Below are 18,069 nucleotides of genomic sequence, written 5' to 3'. Positions count from 1 at the left end.
AGCCATTCATAAATGATTAGTGCAGCAATTATGGGCTTCCATAATAGAGCCCTCCTAGAGCAGTGCCATATTTCCAGTATTACCAGGGAGACTGGTCCAGATCTATTGGTATTGATAAAAGTAAATTCTAAGTCCAGCTAAAAATCTGATAAAGGAAAAATTGCAGAGACAGTGAGAGGTACAAAGATTTCCAAAGGTTAATACAGGAACATTGTAAGCAGGTAGTGTTCTGTCCCTGTCCTGTCCCACAGAGCCTCAAGTGAACTTCTGGAGACCAAACATCTCCTGGCAAAGGTTGTGCCACTTTATACCTTATTACTTACTCCCATAACAAAAATTGAATTTTGGTACAATTGGGATTTCTGTTGTCAGTTGATATTTTGTTGGCATTATTGGCTTAAATTGAAGTTTTTAGCCTACTATAGTCACAGATATCAGAAAACAACATAATATCTGCTTTAGTTTCGAGCAGTGTTTTGAAAATCTATATTTTGCCATTTGATGTAAATTTCAGGCAAGATACATCAAACATGTGAAAGCTCTTCAGCCACAGCTAGCCCAGTTTGAGCCTTTCATATTTTCCTAGATAATAGTTTTGTTGATGTGAAAATAACTTTTTCTGCTTTGGATGTTTTCTGTGTACGCATGAGGGTTCTTCTCAAACACTGCATTTGCTCACTGACCAAAAAATAGCATTCAGAATACCGAATTATACAGTGGGATTGTTTTTGGCATATCACAGTTTGCATTTCAAGCAGTTTCTCTGAAAAGCTACATGCATTTTCTATACATATCAGGGAACAAACATGTAAGCTGGAAAAGAGAAGACAAACAGATTCCAGTCACACACATGGTCTTTAAATTTTACCAATATTGACTAGTTAATACCCCCTGTTTACATTCTGAAAAGTTTCCTGTTTAGTTTATAAACTTCTCTGCATTAGTAATACCAAAAATAAGGATTGAGAAACAAAACAGCTTTTGCTTAAATATCTTGTCTGATCCTTGCATTCCTGACATATTTAGTTGCCTACATAGAAGTTGGGTAGTGTACCTGTGGCTGACTTAGACATGGACACTGAAGAAGAGATGAAATCAGATACTAAGCCAGACCTGCTGATAAAGGGTATTGTGTTTGTGATGAAAACTGCTGAGCTGCAGTAGCTTATGAAAGCCACAAATTCATGTAATGGGAGTGAGCAAAAAATGTATCAACAAACATCATCACCATAACAGGCTCCACTTTGAAATCCTTCTTTTGAGAAGAGGTTGGGGGTTTTTTTTGGGTGTGGGGGTCTGTTTGCTTTAGGTACATGCTGCTCCATGCATGGATTCTCCAGGTGATGTTGGGTTTTGCTTAAACTGCTGCAGTATATAGGGTCTTCATATGGGACTCACATGGATTGAAGAAATGCTGCTGATACAGACCCAGTTCAGTGTCTTTCTTCTCATGGTGTGGCTGTTAGAGTCAAATGAAGAATACCACAGACTCTAAGCATAGGATAAAACAGAGAGCTGTAACTGCAGCACTGACACCATTACATCAGAATGATGGTATTGCCTTTGTAATGTCATCTGAATAACTGTCAGTGTGAGCAGGTTTTTCTTGCTGTAAAGACTCTCAGGTATAGTTCACTGTAAGTTTCATGTTTCAGGTATTCGAGTGAAGCTGCCTGAATGAGTGTAAGGTAAGTGCAAGTTTCCAGCGCTGAGGATGCATTGTAGATAGTATTTACTTAACAATTTATTCCAACAGAAGGAGGCAATTCACAGTTCTCTTAATGGATCTTATTTTTATATGACCAGTTGCTTCCTCAACCATGCTGCAAAGAAGGAGTATGCATGCTAGATATACAATACCTGGCCCACTTAATTCCTTTTTTTTTTCTATCTGATCTTTCTCTAGGTAAAAGTGATCCTTTCTGTGTATTAGAGCTGGGAAATGACAGTCTTCAAACACACACTGTTTACAAGAACCTCAATCCAGAGTGGAACAAAGTTTTCACATTGTAAGTGGATTGCTTTTGAAAATGTGCTGCAACACCATAATAGAGTCTAGGTAACAATATAATTATCAGCTTAACAGTAAAAGCTACTGACTTTGGGAAAATCCAAAGGTCAAGTCTAAGATATGTCATTTTTTCACAGCCAGAGAGGATGTTGGAGAAGTATCAAATATAACTCAATTAAAGCCTTTTGCCTTTTACTAGTTCTTGCATGGAATTTATTAATAGAAGTCATTAAAAGAAAAATTACTGTGATATTTATAGGAAGAATCATGACTAGACATAATGGAATCATAGCTGGATCCAGGAGATAGTATAACAGAAAGTAGAGACAAGACACTCATGCCTACATTTTCCATACTTTAAACAAAATATATTTCACTGAACCATGGTAGAATTACTGTTTAATTTGTAAGTGAGCAGAAAATTAGAGCCCACGTTGTTCCTAGTTGAGCTTCTAATTTTAAACCAGACAAACATAGCTTTCCCCAAATTAGAAGATCAGATGTTTATGAAAATCAGGGTATTCTTTTTTTTTTTTTTTGTGACTTAAGGTATCACTTCTGTTATTAATAAGGGTATTGCTTATAGGCAACACAATGTTTTAATCTTGCTTTATGCTGGCAAAGCTTTTTGCAAATAACTTAGTGAGATAAATGTCTCCAAGACTGTAGCAGTCTGTGATGAGGAAGACAACCACAGGAAAAACACTTGGAGAATGATGAGTTTAAAAGGGAGGTAATTGTTCAATAAGTGTTCCAGTCAAATGCAGTTACATAAATTCTGTTTCCTGGATTATTTCTTTCATGTCCTGAAGTCTGTTTTTGACTTTATCCCCTGACCTCTCCCACTCACAAGCTTTCTCTGTGGGAGAGTTGAGTTTTACACTGCATCAATATAAATGAGCAAAAAATACCACTGCTGGCTGAAGGGAAGGGGAAGTTACTTTCTTCACCTAGTTATGGGACTGAAACTTAAGGGGGAAGCTTGGGGAATACCCATAATTTGATTCATTTTGGGGGGAATTTAATTAAATGCTAGTTTTATACTCTAAGGTATAAAAACTTAATTAGTAAAACAGAATTCTCAGATCTTTGTGGAGGAGACTGTGTACATGTGTATTGAATATTATTTTTGTGTCTGCAATTTTTTTTTTCCAGCCCTATTAAGGATATTCATGATGTTCTGGAAGTGACAGTGTTTGATGAAGATGGAGACAAGCCCCCTGATTTTCTTGGAAAAGTTGCCATCCCTTTGTTGTCTGTAAGTTACCTTTTCTGCGTATATCATTCAAATATTGATGGTTTTGCTGGGGACAAGCTTGATTTCTTTTCCTTGCAGCACCAAGCAGCAACACAGATTGAGAGATAAACAAGTTTAGTGATCTATATATGCCTTAGTTGGCTGTGTTTAGAGTCCTCCTTAGTGTAAAGAGCATTGACAACCCATTTTAGTAAAAATTTGGTTGACTGGAAAGAAAATTACAGAAGTGTCTGCACTTCCTCAGTACTTTATGCCATGTAGGTCTGAAAACATAATTGAGTTGTTCTGTATATTTCCACATCATCCTCTGAAGGTAACATTTTAAACATGTCTTTTGTTCTATCTTCCTTCTTTTTCCTCCAAGAAAGTAATTGCACATCACAGTAGGATTGACTAGAGATAGATGTTGTTATTGGCACAGCTGAATAAAATTACCTAAAAGGGGTGTTTTCTACTCTGTAGTGCTTTTAAAGATGGGTGGCTTTTGTTCTGTAAACAAATATGTGAAGAGTGAATGCTACCATGGGAGTATAAAATCAAAACTGGAAACAAAGCAAGCTCAGGGTAAAGTGGTTCCTCTGGAGATTAAGGAGAGTTGAAGCTTTTTCAGAAATGGCAAAAAAAAGGCCAAGCTAAAGAGAGGGGAACATAAAAGGGTCATTAAAATATATTAATAGAGAAATGGGGGAAGAGCAGCTTTGTTTTTGGTAAGGCTGTTTTTATTTTGGAACAAGGCTGGTGGTAAGAGTGAGTAAGCCTGATCAAGGGGTTGTAAACAGCTCCATGTGTACATGCAGCATCACAGAAGATTCTGGTAACTTTTGCAGTAAAATTTGAGAACTTTCCAGGCTGTGCCTTGTATAAAATCAATTGGTAGATAAAGCTTAAACAGGACTCTTGTGGTGATATCAGTCAAGTTGTGTAAATGCATTTAGCTGTGAGCATGGGGGTTTCCTTGAGATCTGAGGCACTGCTGTTTTGCAGGAGGTTTCCTATGCAGAGGAGAGGGTGTGACAGGTATTTATGCAGTGGGGACTGTGCTGAGCCTTGAACAAACATTGATGCTGGTAATATATAGCACAGCTCAAGCAATACATGCAGGAGCTGCTTTTGTTAATACACGGTGTGATGCTGTGATGCTGTGTGATGCAGCACACTCAAATAGGCAGATGGTGAATCCTGCTTCAAATGACAAAAGTACAAAATTGCATATTATTTTGAAACCTCCTTGTGAAAATGTATTCACCTCTTCAGAAAAGCTGGAACCCATCTCTTGTGGCTAAGGCAAGAATTGGTCTTAGAGTTGTAGAGGTGCTGGGGGAAAGGCAGGACTGCAGTAAGGGGTTAGTGAGGCTCTGTCCCAGCAAAGACTGGAGAAACTGGAGTTTTCTAGAGAGAAAGCAAAAGTCCCATTTGATTGAAGTGGGCCCTATAAGCTCCAAAGAATCAACATAGTTTAGGTATGGGACCCATCAAGATCAGAGAGGGGAACTGCAAATAGTCGGTGTTTCCAAATAAATAATGAACTAGACAGAACACTCTTGAACTGGCATAGGGGCATATGGTCCCAAGCTAAGGAATGCTTTATAGTGGTAAAGAAATAGGCCACTGTGCTCCAGTTTTGTTATTCTTCTGTCTGAATAAGTGTATTTCTTATGTTTGGGAATTAAAAGCAATGTGGCTTCTGAAGTGTTTATTTTCATCCACCCTATGGTCTTCCCAAGTTATACCCGAGTCCAGAACAGAGGAGCCCCTGCAATTTGGGAATATAAAGAGCCTTTGTAAGATGAGGGGTAAATACTGAGCTCTTGGTGTCTCAGACACTGCTGGGTGTTCTGCAGTCCTCTTCCTTCCAGTATCTCAGGTTGGAAGTTGTTTTTGAGGCAGGGGATATTATAGCTTGTTTGTCTATTTTAGTGGCTTGCATTGCCACTATCTCCAGTTCTAGAAGAATACTATAGTCGGTTGGGCAGGGAAGATGGTTTGATGTTTACGGGGAGGAAAAAACCTCTTAACATCTTTTATTCCATTTTTGATCACTTTGTTAATTTTTCCCCAAGTCCTCATATCTCTGATGTTACTGGAAGAGAGTGGCTGGAGCAGCTGCTCTCCTGCAGATCTAGTGCTTGCCAAATGGTCTGCATGATCGGCAGCAGGCTGTGTGGGCTCACAGTGAGAAGATGTTAGATTTGGATTTTCTGTTGATTTTATAGGCATTTGTCAAGTATCCCTTAGGAAGCATGTAACAAGGCAGAGGAGGGGAGTGCGTGTGTGTGGTAATGTCCAAACTATTCAGCTTAGGGTTTTTTGTCCAAGGTTTGAGACAAAAAAAAAAAAAAAAAAAAATTGTTTATGCTTTCCCTTGCCAACTTATTTTCTTCCTTCCCGTCCAAACTTCTCTGCCTCCTATTTCAATCAAATCTAGTGTAAATATATTCATCTCTGCTTCTGATTAAAAAACATTTTGCACCTATTAGCTTAGTCTGCACAGAGAACTGCAATTTTCTAAGCTCTTTTTTGCTTGAAATGAGAATTTCAGTGCATGTTGTAATTTTGACTATACGTTTAAATGTATCCTTTGAGCTGTGTAGATAAATACGCTGAAAGAGAACAATAGTTAAAGACTAAAGGAAGCTTTGCAAATCATACAGGTTTAATTTTTCTAGGTAATCAGGCCAAATGTTTGCCTCGCATTAAATTATTTTTTGAAAATAGAAGTGCATTTGCCTTTTTTTTTTTCCTGTTCAAAATGCACAAGTTTGACTTGTGAGCTGTCTGCACATGAAATAAGTTTACTTCAGGAATTGGTCAGGGTGACTAGGTTCCTGTCTTAGTAAAAAATTGCCTTGAATAAAGTATATGATAGAGTGGCATGAAATGTTTAATGAATTTGACAAGAAAAATGTTTTAAATATGTCCAGGAGTCTTACATTGGCATTTTACAGACATGCATGCACCATCATCATCTCATGAATATGAACACATGAATAACTTCACTGCGCAAAAAAATTTCAGAGGTGGTGAAATTACTCATGCATTATGTTGATCCTTGGGACTGATCTAGGCTTCTTCCAGGCACTAGAAAAGAAAAAAAATTGGGTAGCATGAGATTTAAAGTTTCAAATGATAAATAAAGCTGAAAAGTTCATGTCCTTTTGATAGTCATGATCCAACAGTATTAGATGCATCCATAATTTGCTTTATTTCTCATACAGCTTGATTAATAATGCACTGTATTGACATAGATTTGGATATCATTACAGTGAATTGAAGTTTTGTCTGTTTGTGGGTATCTGGAGGACATAGTTAGAGCAGTGATTATTTGTATGTATTTTATCTTTAGCTTTTCCATGTTAATCAACCTATTGTATTCTTTTTTTCTCCTGCCCTTCTTTACATCAGACTCTAGAGCATGAATGAAAAAAGTCATCTGAAATACAGCTCTGGTCAGCAACACCAGAAAAAAAGAAAAAAAAAAGCATTTAAACGGGAAAACAGATCCCACTCTTGCATGAGCAGATCTATAGAGACTGGCTTTCCCAACCTTTGGGCTCAAAGCTTTCTCAGAGCCTGGAGAATTAAAGGGAAGTCCACTTACATCACTGAACAGAGCTTTTGTGCTAGAAACTGAAGACGATCCTGGGGAATGGAGAATTAGGGCAAAAACTTCATTGCTTCAAGGAGTTTGATAGGTTTAGAAGTTTTGTAGGTTCTATGGGACTTGAACTAATTATCAAAGAAGTCCTTTCCATCTCTGTGTTCCTTTATGCCCTAGATCTTAGTAAAAGCAACCATGTTTCTCTTTGTGAGGGCCTGTCTTTTTTGTTTTGCTTCAAGAGATTCCTATCTCCTAGAAGGCTGCAAGTTATTAGAGACAGGGGAGCATATAGTGTGCTTCAATGAATTTGAAAGCAGAGTATATCAGATATCCTCGTGGAGAAAAAGACCTTTGAGTGAAGTTGTATTGCTGAATGGAATGGTTTTTATCTGCTGTATTATCAGTTCAGAGTAGACTTCAGCTGCACCCTTTTTTTCAGCAAACAGGAAGAGGTCTATGAAATATTTTCAAGTGCCAAGCAAGGTCGGTAGCCAGCAACACACTGAAAACACTTCTGAGTATGCCTCTCACAAGCTTAATTATCTAAAACATGGCCTGGATTCAGAGAAGAAACACCTGACAATTGTGATTACTTAGTACTTGACCATGAGCGTGGAGGTTTTTTTCCAGAAGAAAGCTTCAGAGTTTAGGGGAAAGTGAAAACTGTGGCGTTTATGCACTAAAGGCAGCTGTGAGGTGACAGAGGCAGTCTGTTCTGACTTGCATCCCTGTCCTAAACCAGAAATTTTGGAATGGGGAAAAAATCCCACATCTCTTGCAGAAAAATACCAGCTTATTTCTGAATTGAATTCTCCCACAACCATGCACTACTCACCAAAATGGTATCAACAGTCATGTTAAGTAATACCTGGGATCTTTGTGCTTCCAGAGTTTTCAGCTTCTCCTCAGACTTCCTGGAAGCCCTCATGTGGCTGCTTGCATTCTTTTAGACCATCACTTCCATATCTATTTGGTCTTTGGTTCAGTGCTCTTCCAGAACCCCAAATTTGCTTCTACTTTTGCTCCCACAGAAGTTTTTTTAAAGTGAAACGTTTGGGGCAAAGAGTTTTTGGATGAACGGCAATTTCACACAAAATTGCAAGGTATATTGCAAGACTGTTCAACAAAGAACCTCCTCTTTATTCACAATCAGGTGGATCAAATGTGGCTGGCTTTCATCTTTTCCTGGGGAAATGTCCTTTGATAAGGGTAGGTGTGTGGTTGTTACAAGACAGCTTTATGTGACTCGGAGCAAATGGTATGACATGGTGCATCAGCAATGAGCTCAAGCAATGCTATCAGAGGTCCCAAATGCTTTAGATGAATTACCCTTGGAGAGCAGCCGTTACCCTTTCCACACGTCACAGGTGTTGATGTACAGAGGTTTAACCCAGCATTCTTCTGTCAGGTCATCAATATATGACATTGAATCTGCATCAAAGCTGGATACAGAGTGAAGTTTTCTTAAAATCAATGTTAAAAAAAAAAAGCCACTAAACCATATTTCTTTGAGACAAGAGCAATGAAAAAACACCCTTTGCTGTGTAAGGGTCCTGTCTGCTTTGTGGTTTGTGTCATATCAATCTCAGCTCTTGCTATTTCATTAAAATTCCCAAGTGGTCAGAAGGTTGTTGCTTAATAGATTTAGCACTGGCTGGCTACATCAATACTGTGTTTAGTCACATTTGTTTTACTGGGGACATCTGTGGGAAGAGTTGAGCAAATATATTCATTCATTTGAAAGGAACCTGGTGCACTTCGGGCCTTGACTGTACAGTGCTCTTGTGTACCTGAGTGCTTCTTCCTTGGGCTAAAGCTCTGCCAGAAGTTGCCTCTGTCTGAAGTTCCTCTGTAGGTCCAAATACTTAATAAACAAAGAATTGCAGCTGTTTCTTCCAACTGATAATTTCCTTTGCATGGTCCTCTGTGGCGAAGGGACTCTGGTATAGAATAGATGAATTATGCTGTCAAGATACTGATATTTTGTCTTTCTGAGTTGATTCAGAACAGGGAAATGCCCCAAATACCAGGGCATTTCATGTGGGATGAAAATCCTGACTTCTTTTTCAAAGGTTTTCTGATGGTGACCTTACAAAGCAGAGCATGTTGGTGGGGTAGGAACAACTGTCCTTGTGTAAATCACAGGGTTGTGGACACACTTAATTGATGATTGAGCCCCGGTATGGTGTGTGCTATAAAAAACCTTGCATAGAATGCAGGTATTTGTATTCAGTGAGGATATAAAACATCATCGATAAAGGAATAGTACTGATTTTATCTCTCTAGGGATCTCACTTGCAGGTGTTTTCACTTTTAATTTGAAAAATTCCTTTTCTTCCCTTTTGCCATAAGTAGATGTAAACAGTAATGGGAAAGATAACCTATTTTAGATACAACTATCAGAGAAATTAATTGAGTGAAATCTGTGTGTGATCAGATATGTGGCAAAAACTGTTTGGGTGACAGAAGAAATCTGATCTTTCTGATATTTAGTTCTATACCATGACCCTGCCCCAGGATGCAACATTTGCTCACCTTTTCCACAGCTGGAGAGAGCATTTAAGCAGTGTTTGTGAACAGCAGATACTGGAGAAAAGAACCCAGAGAGGAGAACGAAATAGATACAAAATGAAATTAATATGACTGGCTGTCTCTCAAAATTGAGGGAGATGTTGAACACAATCTGAACTCTGGCCCAAGAACAGCATGCAATGAAAATGTAGAGTATTAAAAGCTATTTTGGATGTTTTCTTCTGGGCACAGTTGAGGCATGCCACTGATCAAATCTCCGTGCAGTCACGGGTGTTAGAATTACCCTACACCTTTTGCTGAACCACACTGGCTTAGCACGTTGCCAGAACTGTAAGAGATATTTTTCTTTGACTTTTCTGAAGTTTTTTTTTTCTTTTTATCCAAATGAAAATGCAATGGAGAAATGTGATTTTGTAGCTAGTTGTTTTTCTCTCATGTGCTTGCTTCCTCTGCAGAAGGTAGAAAGCTAGTAGGACTGCTTAGTCTTAGGCTGATTTATAATTGCACATCTTTTACCAGACAAGTCAAACACTTAGAATTAAAGATGACAAATGAATCTGACTGTAAAATTGTATTTGCACTGCCTTACCTTCTGCCCTGTTCAGTTTAAAACAGCAGTAGCAATAATAGTGACACCATTAAAAAAAGTTTCTGAAGCAACAAACATTTCCAATGACAGAGATGGAAGTTACATGCTGATGACATGAAAGTGACTGTGTACACACCTGCAACCCCACCCAAAATGTTTGATTCAGCTCTAGCTCTTAAAAAGTCTTTTTCCCAAAGCCAGAAGCATTTTTTGAGTGCGGAACACCATATCAGACTTGTACGTTTTCAGTGGCAACAGCATTTATTTTCCTTTTTCTATAGTTTTAGCAGCATGTGACATTTTTTTCCTTGTTTGTTAGACTCTTGAAAGATGTAAGCAAAATATACATCCCGAGGAATAAGAGAACTTCCCATAGTTGTTACATCTAAGGTAATAGGGTGAAATGTTAGATATATGTGTAAAAGAAAAACATTGAAATTCAGCCTCCAAATTAATAATTACAAAAAATCCAGAATTATGATATTGATATGTATCAATCCCCTACTTCTCTGCAGACACTCTGGGAACAGCATAACTTCTGTTACAGGAGAATCCACTAATCAAAGCTCAGTCTAAACCCGCTGCTGTGGCATCCCATTGCCCCAAAGGGATAGAAACCTCAAACCAAGTCTTCTGTCAGCATTAGTAAATTATTTACTTTGGGAAAGTGAACAAAGACTTTAATTTACAAACAAGCTTTGTTTCATTTTCATGCAGTAGCTTTTAAAATTATTTTTTTTCCTTGCTTGAGGAGAGGAAGAAGTGTTGAGACAGCAGAATCTTGTATGATAGGCTGAAAATCCTGTATGTGGCAGTTGGCCTGAGGACCTTGTGATGCCAATCCATTTGGCCCAAAGAAGAGCTTAGCCACTTGAACAGCTCTTCTGCTTTGGCGCTGCAGGTTATCTGAGCCCACTGCACTGCACAGTAGTTTTTTTCCCTGCTCCAGTCTTGGGAGCTGCAGTATTCTTTGCTGTCAAACTCCAACGCTATGTGTACTCCTTGCACTGAAAGCAGAGGTGCCTTGTGATCAGTTTAGTGAAGTGCCCCTTGTTGTTATTATTTATTGTTCTTAAATTAATTCTGCAGATCCCTACAGAACTCCTAGCATCTTGTTAAGCAAAGCTTTGTATGAGGATGTAGGAAAAATTTGAGTTCTGTTTGGACACTACAGTGAAGATGCGAGCTTGGTCCTTTTGAGAGCCCTCTTGCCTTTCAGCTGTTAGGCAGAAATCCCATCTGCATTTTGTCAAGTTATTGGTACAGAAAGGGTTGAGCAAAATTGGGAAGGAAAGTGACCTTTACCTTGTCTCCTAAAACCACTTGGTTCCCATTATGCCTTTTGTTTTTTTTTCCCCTTACTCATTTCTGCCATGGTTTATATGAGTGCCTCTTCTCAGTGCCAGAGCAGCAATAGCCGTTTTAAACATGGTTGCAATTTCATGCCCCCAAATTTCCTCCCTTATCTTTAATCTTTGATCATTACAGTCCCTGAATGTAGCTTTTCTGTAAGCTGCAGTTTTTTATGTTACTGCTGTTTAGAATTAACTGGTCTGCTTCCTAAAAAGCCAAATGTTTAATCAATACATATCCTACTGTGTATAATAAATACATCTCTGACATCACTTTTTGAGGAGAGAATGCTTTTGATTTGAGCCAAATAGTTTACAAAATGGTGAGGGAGGTTTTTTGGTTGGGTGTTTTTTTATTTTATTTTTTATTTTGTAATAGAGACAGCCAGTGGATTAAAGCATAAAAATGGTATTGAAACTCAGGGGTGGGAGGGAAAGTATTTTGCACAAATTAGTTAATTTTGAACATTTGTTACACTAGTATTCTCTCCACTTAAGCTGATTAATTTCTTTGGATTGCATTTGTTTCCTGAGTAGTAATTTGACAACCTTGCGATAAACTGAGCATTAAGAAGTGGTTTCATGGCAAGTTGTTGTTTGGGGCTCTTTTCTTGAACTTTGGAAGAAAAATCCTATTTTAAACCCGTAATAACAGAGGCTGATTACTTCCCATCAACTCACTGGCTTCCAGGGCAGAATGTTCAGGCTGGTTATTGCGTGCGCTGCTCAACTATAAAGTACAAGGTCTGTAAATTAAACTTGGACCATGAGAGATTTAATCTGCAATTTTATAGGTCTCTAATCCAACGATCATTTTGTATTTCAGGCTCCAAGTATATTATCAAGGTTTGATCAGGATTTGGGGAAGGCTGGTTTGTTGTTTGGTGATGGTTTGGGGTTTTTTTTTTTGTTTGTTTTTGTTTGTGCTTGTAATTTATATATTTATTTGGTTGCAGTGTCTTTAAATTATATTGTGAATTACAGTTGGGAAAATACTGGTGCTTTTTCTCCCCCCTCCAAACTATAGATTAGAAATGGTAAACAAAGTTGTTACACACTGAAAAATAAAGACTTGGAACGTGCTTCAAAAGGAGTAATTTACTTGGAGCTGGATGTCCTCTTTAATCATGTAAGTTGAAAGATTTTTCTCTTTGCTTATCACTGGTGCAAGAATTGTTGTGAATCTACAAGGACAGGGATGTAAAATCTGTAAAAACCAAGAGCCATGCAGGAAACTGACCCCGTTGCATTTGGTGTTGGAGGGGTGTTTCATACCATAGTTGAAGAAGTATTGGACTATCACAGCTCTCTGATAGCTGATCCAGGTGCATAGGACAGTGCTGGGGTGTTTTTGGACTGACTGAGTGACCACAGGTGCCAGAGGAAGGAGGTATCGATTACTGTATGCCACGGCTTCCTTTGCAACAGCCAAAAGAGGGCTTAATGTTTAGATTATTATACATTACTTTTAATACATACTTTCTCCCCAAAAAGCTGACCCATGATGTTCTCTTCCCAGGGTGTTGACAGGAAAATTAATGAGGCATGTACACGGTGCACTTAGTTTTTAAGTGGCTAAGTCAGTCTCAATTGTTTATGCCCTGCAGCCTTTTACCAAGTTAAATCCTATTTATTAAGGCCATCGTGGGGCTGCACTGCAGTTCTGCTACTGCTGAAGCGAGTCCAGCCTTGCCCAATTTTAACTCATCCATGTTTTTCCTAGACACTCCTCCTAAGTCACATAGAGGCTGAAAAGGCTGAAAGTTCCTAATCAACATTGGTAATACAAAACTGAAATAATAAACTTGAAACTCTGTATCTTAATATTTTATTTTATATTATTTTATTTTATTTTATTTTATTTTAGGTAAAAGCAAGTATGAGAACATTCAAGCCCCGAGAAAAGCGTTTTAGTGAGGAGAACCGCAAATTTTCTAAAAAGGTGAAAATTTGGGTCTAGGCTAAGCTCTCGCATCCGTTTAGGAAAGGTTTGAATTGCTGTAGCATAAGAGTAAAACCTATTTATGCATAAAATGCTGAACACATGTAAATTCTGTGTATTTCGTACACATCAAAAGGTTTATTTCTGTTAACATGAAATTGTTTTCTGATCCAGTCTGCATCAGTAGCTCTGCTTTGTGCTTCAGAGTGGGGATGTTGCACAGTTTGCAGCACTAGAGCCCAATGAAAGCCTTATTCCCTTCTTTGGGAAGGAAAAAAACAGGTCTAAAGTAGTTACTTAAAAAGTCTGTAGGATTTTAGAGTGATGTTCATTATAATTTTCTAAAATAAAGGACCTCCATAATAAGGCTAAAATTCTCTATTTATTTCTGTGGACTAATCCAAAGCACGTAAAGAAGAGGTGCAATGTTTTGATTACATTCACTCTGGCCCTTTTCCTGAGAAAAAGCTATATTTGAGAATTGAAGGGAAATGAAGGTAGGTTTATGTTACTCTTGTTACTCTTTTATTTAGTTTTGGCATCAATATGTGTTTTTTTTATTTTGCTCTTTTTTTTTTTTTTTTTTTTTTCCCCTAAGGGAAGAGGAAAACCTGGAAGGTTTGAGTGTAATCAGAAAGCAGACAGGAGCTGGAGTGTGCCTCTGAAAGAGAGGCTTTATTTGTAATCTGTGCCCTGGCATGCATTTGTAGCTTAAATTATGCCTGTTTCTGAAGCAATAGTAGGATATTAAAGTGTTTGATTAAACTCCTCTTCTCCTCCCCTCCTCCCACTCAATATTTATCAGATCTTATCAAGAAATGTTGATCGTGTGAAAAAAATCACCATGGCAATATGGAATACAATACAATTCCTTCGGAGCTGCTTTCTCTGGGAGTCCACTGTAAAGAGCATGATAGCATTTGTGGTAAGTGGATTTCTTCCTTTATTGCATGAGGCTAAGTGATGGAAAATCTGGAGTGTTACCTTGCCTTCCTTTCCACCAGAGTAAAGCCCTTTATCATTTGCTGTCACTGGCATTTGGTAGCTATGTGGCTGCAGGGCTGAGGGTTTCAAGGCATCTTGGGCCAGATGGGCATGGAAATTGGACCTTTAGGAACAGCCTTTCTTTGCAGAGGTGTTCACCAGCCTGCATGGAGCACCCAGGCTGCCCCTGTCCATGTAAAGGCTGTGACCATGTGGTAACTCTGGATATTTTTTTATTTTTTCTTTTACATTGTTAAAATATGGCAATTGGGTGATAGGATAGGAGAGAGGTGGTGGCAACAGGGAGGTGATGGGTCTTGTCCCTTCCATCTTGCATGGCAATAGGGCAGCACAAACTGCAGATTATCAGTGCCTGCCATGGCCCATAAGCAGTTCTGCTGACACTGCCTGTTGCAAATCTATTCTACTGGTGGTAATAATACATTGCTTTTAAAAAAAGAGAGAAAAGGGAAAGATCAGTCAGTGAGTTCTGCTGTGCTATGCAAACAAAAAAGCCAAGTTCTCCACCTGTCTGTCCCACTTTTCATCTCTCTCTTTTTTCTTCTTGGAAGTAAACACCCCATTTGCAGTTTTCTCATAATCCACTCAAGCACAAAAAGTTTTTTGCCTGCTTTTTATTCTGCAGTGTGACATTTTCTTCATGCTTGAAATGTTTGGCATGCCATTAAAGGTTGCAAAATGGCTTTGTGGTGGTCCAGCATGCAGAAATAAAGTTTTTGAGTTGTTTATTAAGCAATATAATAGCCACATCTCCAAGATGTTTCTCCCCCTTTTACTGTCTGTGAATTATAAGTCACTAAAAGGTTCTTTTGAGGGAAAGTCTTCAGTGTATTTGCTACAGATGAGTAAAGTGGACCATCCCTGATGGAAAGAAGCTCCAGAGCAAAGACTAAGGAGCTGTCTTTCACCCTACAGGTCAGAGGGACGACTGGTATGTAAGAGTAGTTAGGATGTGGGAGTCCTTCCTCTGTTGCTTGAAGATAATTTAGGTCATGTCAAAAGTTGATGGTTCAAGAGCTGATGGACATGAGAGCAGCTGGTATCTTGCTGACACAGGCACAGTTGTGCACCAGGGAATTGGAAGCTCATGCACACTGGGGCTGGAAGGGAAGGACCATAGAGTGATGATATCCTGCCTGCACCATACAGCAAGAATCTAAGCATGTAGTTAAGACATTTGCTCTTAAGAAATTTTTGACCAAAATGTTTGTTTGTTTCACAGTTACAGCTGTGAAGTTCAGTTTTCTGGAGAGAAAAGATTTGGAAGTGTGGTGGAGAGAAGGAGAAGGTTGAAAAGTGGGTCTATAGAGAAACAATTGGTTTCTAGTGAAAAAAAGGATGGGCAGGTTGCAAGTTATGGGTTATAAACATCTTTACTGGAAACCATATTGTTTTTTTAATCTGGTCCTCATCACTGCTTGTGTCACACCTTTCTCCATTGAGACATCACTTCCACACTGCATCACTGGTATCCAAAAAGCTGGAGCTGCCTAAGGGAATGTCTGCTAAGGAGTCATCCCTATAGTTCTTAGCTGGTTGCTTTTCCCACTCATGCACATGGAAACTTGTGTTCTTAACCTTTTGATGCATTTGTAAACTGAATTCCTGGTCCACACTTCCTTCCACATACAAATACTTCCTGCCTATTCTGCTCCCGTTTTTTCCTTGGTTGTGGAAGTTAAGTCTGTAATAACTGAATCATTCTTCCTGAACAATATGTATTTTAAAAATATTTTAAAAGTTAATTTTCATCACAGAATGATCTTCATGAGGAATTATGCATCATTGCACATTGTGCTTGTGATTTTATACAACATAATTACACCTTCTATTGACAGTTTTCTCTGCATTAATGGTAATTATGTCGTTTAATGAAATTACAGTAATTGCATTAAAAAAACCCTATAATCTGGTGCAAATTGGAAGGATATACTGCCTGGAATTTTTACTATCATATATTTTTTTTTTAAGTTGGCATGATAGTTGCAAGAGACATTGACAGGTTCAGGCAAAGGATGGGAAAGCAGCCACCATCTCACCTCTGGTCTGACTGGCAGCACTCACACTGATTTGCTTCAGGGTCTCTGCACACTCACCCATGCCAGCATATTTCATTTTTACTGGCAGCATGTCCCACTATATCAGGTTGAGGCTTCTTGCTAATCAAGGCTGCTGCCAGCCTGAGTACAGGTGGGAGCTATTTTTCAGGCTCAGCCCTAGCTGGCAGCCTGAGCCAGCCAGCCAAGGAATGCAGCATGCAGAGGCATTTATTTTGCAGTGACATTGCAGTAGATCTGATAATTATTTTATGATGGGTTAGTAATGGGAGGAAAGGAAGGAATGTGTGCTGATGCGATGTAATGTGGAGTTTCTGGTCAAACTGACTGATGTTATTTAATGATGGGCAGCTGGGGAAATGACATGCATGGGATCAGTTTGGAGTGATTTGGACTTCCCAAAAAGCCAGCAGATTTGTAAGGAGAGAAGCCCTGGAGCTTGTGGATGCCCAGCGGAGCTGCTGGTCATTGAACTTTTGATCTCCTTGCTGCAGGTTTTGGCACCTTTCTCCATTAAAGTCTCCTAAGCTTTTTAAATTAAGAAGGGGGATGCCCCGGTTTTGGTTTTGGCCTCTTGGTCTGTGGGAACTGGAATCCAGAGGAGTCACAGGGTGGCAAACTGGATGAGGCTGCATGTATGTGGATTAATGTGCCAATTTGCTTCAGTCTAATCTGGGACAGCAGCAGAGCGGGATAGTTGGGATTCTGTAGGCTATGAACTTCTGGGCATCTCTGTTGAGTGTGTTTTTTAACATGTTGCCACTTCAGCTTGTAATACAGGAGGTGGATCTGAGCCCAGTTTAAGTCATCTCTCAGAGGAGACACCAACCATCTCATTAGGCATGAGCAATTTTTGTTCCCTGTTGAGCTGGGCTATGTTTATAGTGATGACCTACAGGCAAAAGGCCATTAGCTTGCTGACAGAATCCTCTAAAATTGCTTATTTTCTATTGATAAGGATGAAATGTTCTTTTCCCTTAGGGAAGATGTTTGTTAGCTCAAAATCTAAGTCTTCTGGAGTTTACTTATTCTCCCATTCTGCATGTGGATGAGTGCCTGATGCATGTTAGACTTTCCCAAGCAAAACACAAAGTGTTCCAGTCCTGTTAGTACTAAGCATATTTCAACCCTGGATATGGCAATGAATTGGTAAAACATCCACTTTAACTCCTGCATGTTCTTGCACCACAAAATGAGTGTTTGTTGGTTTGTTTTTTTTCTTGGTGGGAGGGGAGTTATGGAAGAACATGGAAGAACAGGGAACACGAGGAATCTGTGGAAAAGGAAGCCTGATAACAGCAGTGAAATCCACACAACTTGGGACAGAGACCATGTCGCCAAGCATCTCTTGGACCTCCTAGCTGAATATGAAATATAAATCATTGTTCCCAAACTATTCGGGAACAGCATTAAAGTAATGGTAGATTAAAATGTCTCCACATGAAAAAGCTAAATAAAATTAATAGATGTAATCCTAAAGGAAGAAGAATGAGTATTCTTCAATTACTGAATAGGGAATTTGGAAAGAATAAAAAACTAAAAAAGAAAAAAAAAAAACAAGAAAAAAGAAAAAAAAGACAAAAAAATGTATTAATGCAAAAGAGATGGGCTTTACTTCCGCTTTACTGTAGAGCTTTTGCTAAGGGCTTTTCTCAGCCCATTTGAAGCTTGTGTTTTGTTACAGTTTTAAAGAAGCAGTCAGTAGAGGGACAAATGCAATTCCTG

The 18,069-nt window shown here is 38.8% G+C and overlaps 1 protein-coding gene and 1 long non-coding RNA gene across 5 annotated transcripts in view; one reads left to right on the top strand and one right to left on the bottom strand.

Moving 5' to 3' along the window:
* Positions 1-18,069, bottom strand: part of LOC139800807 (uncharacterized) — a 369,707-nt gene that overhangs the window by 204,292 nt on the left and 147,346 nt on the right. The window lies entirely within an intron of this gene.
* MCTP2 (multiple C2 and transmembrane domain containing 2) overlaps positions 1-18,069 on the top strand; it is a 116,121-nt gene that overhangs the window by 57,419 nt on the left and 40,633 nt on the right. For all 3 annotated transcript variants that reach the window (XM_071754266.1, XM_071754267.1, XM_071754268.1), the window contains 5 exons: positions 1,907-2,009; positions 3,167-3,269; positions 12,368-12,469; positions 13,208-13,282; positions 14,088-14,207. In XM_071754266.1, the coding sequence (XP_071610367.1) occupies positions 1,907-2,009; positions 3,167-3,269; positions 12,368-12,469; positions 13,208-13,282; positions 14,088-14,207 (503 nt within the window). The remainder of the gene's footprint in view (positions 1-1,906; positions 2,010-3,166; positions 3,270-12,367; positions 12,470-13,207; positions 13,283-14,087; positions 14,208-18,069) is intronic.

The sequence above is a fragment of the Heliangelus exortis genome, chromosome 11 (assembly GCF_036169615.1).
Source record: "Heliangelus exortis chromosome 11, bHelExo1.hap1, whole genome shotgun sequence".
NCBI classification, from domain to species: domain Eukaryota; kingdom Metazoa; phylum Chordata; class Aves; order Apodiformes; family Trochilidae; genus Heliangelus; species Heliangelus exortis.
This window is presented reverse-complemented; position numbering and strand designations above follow the sequence as displayed.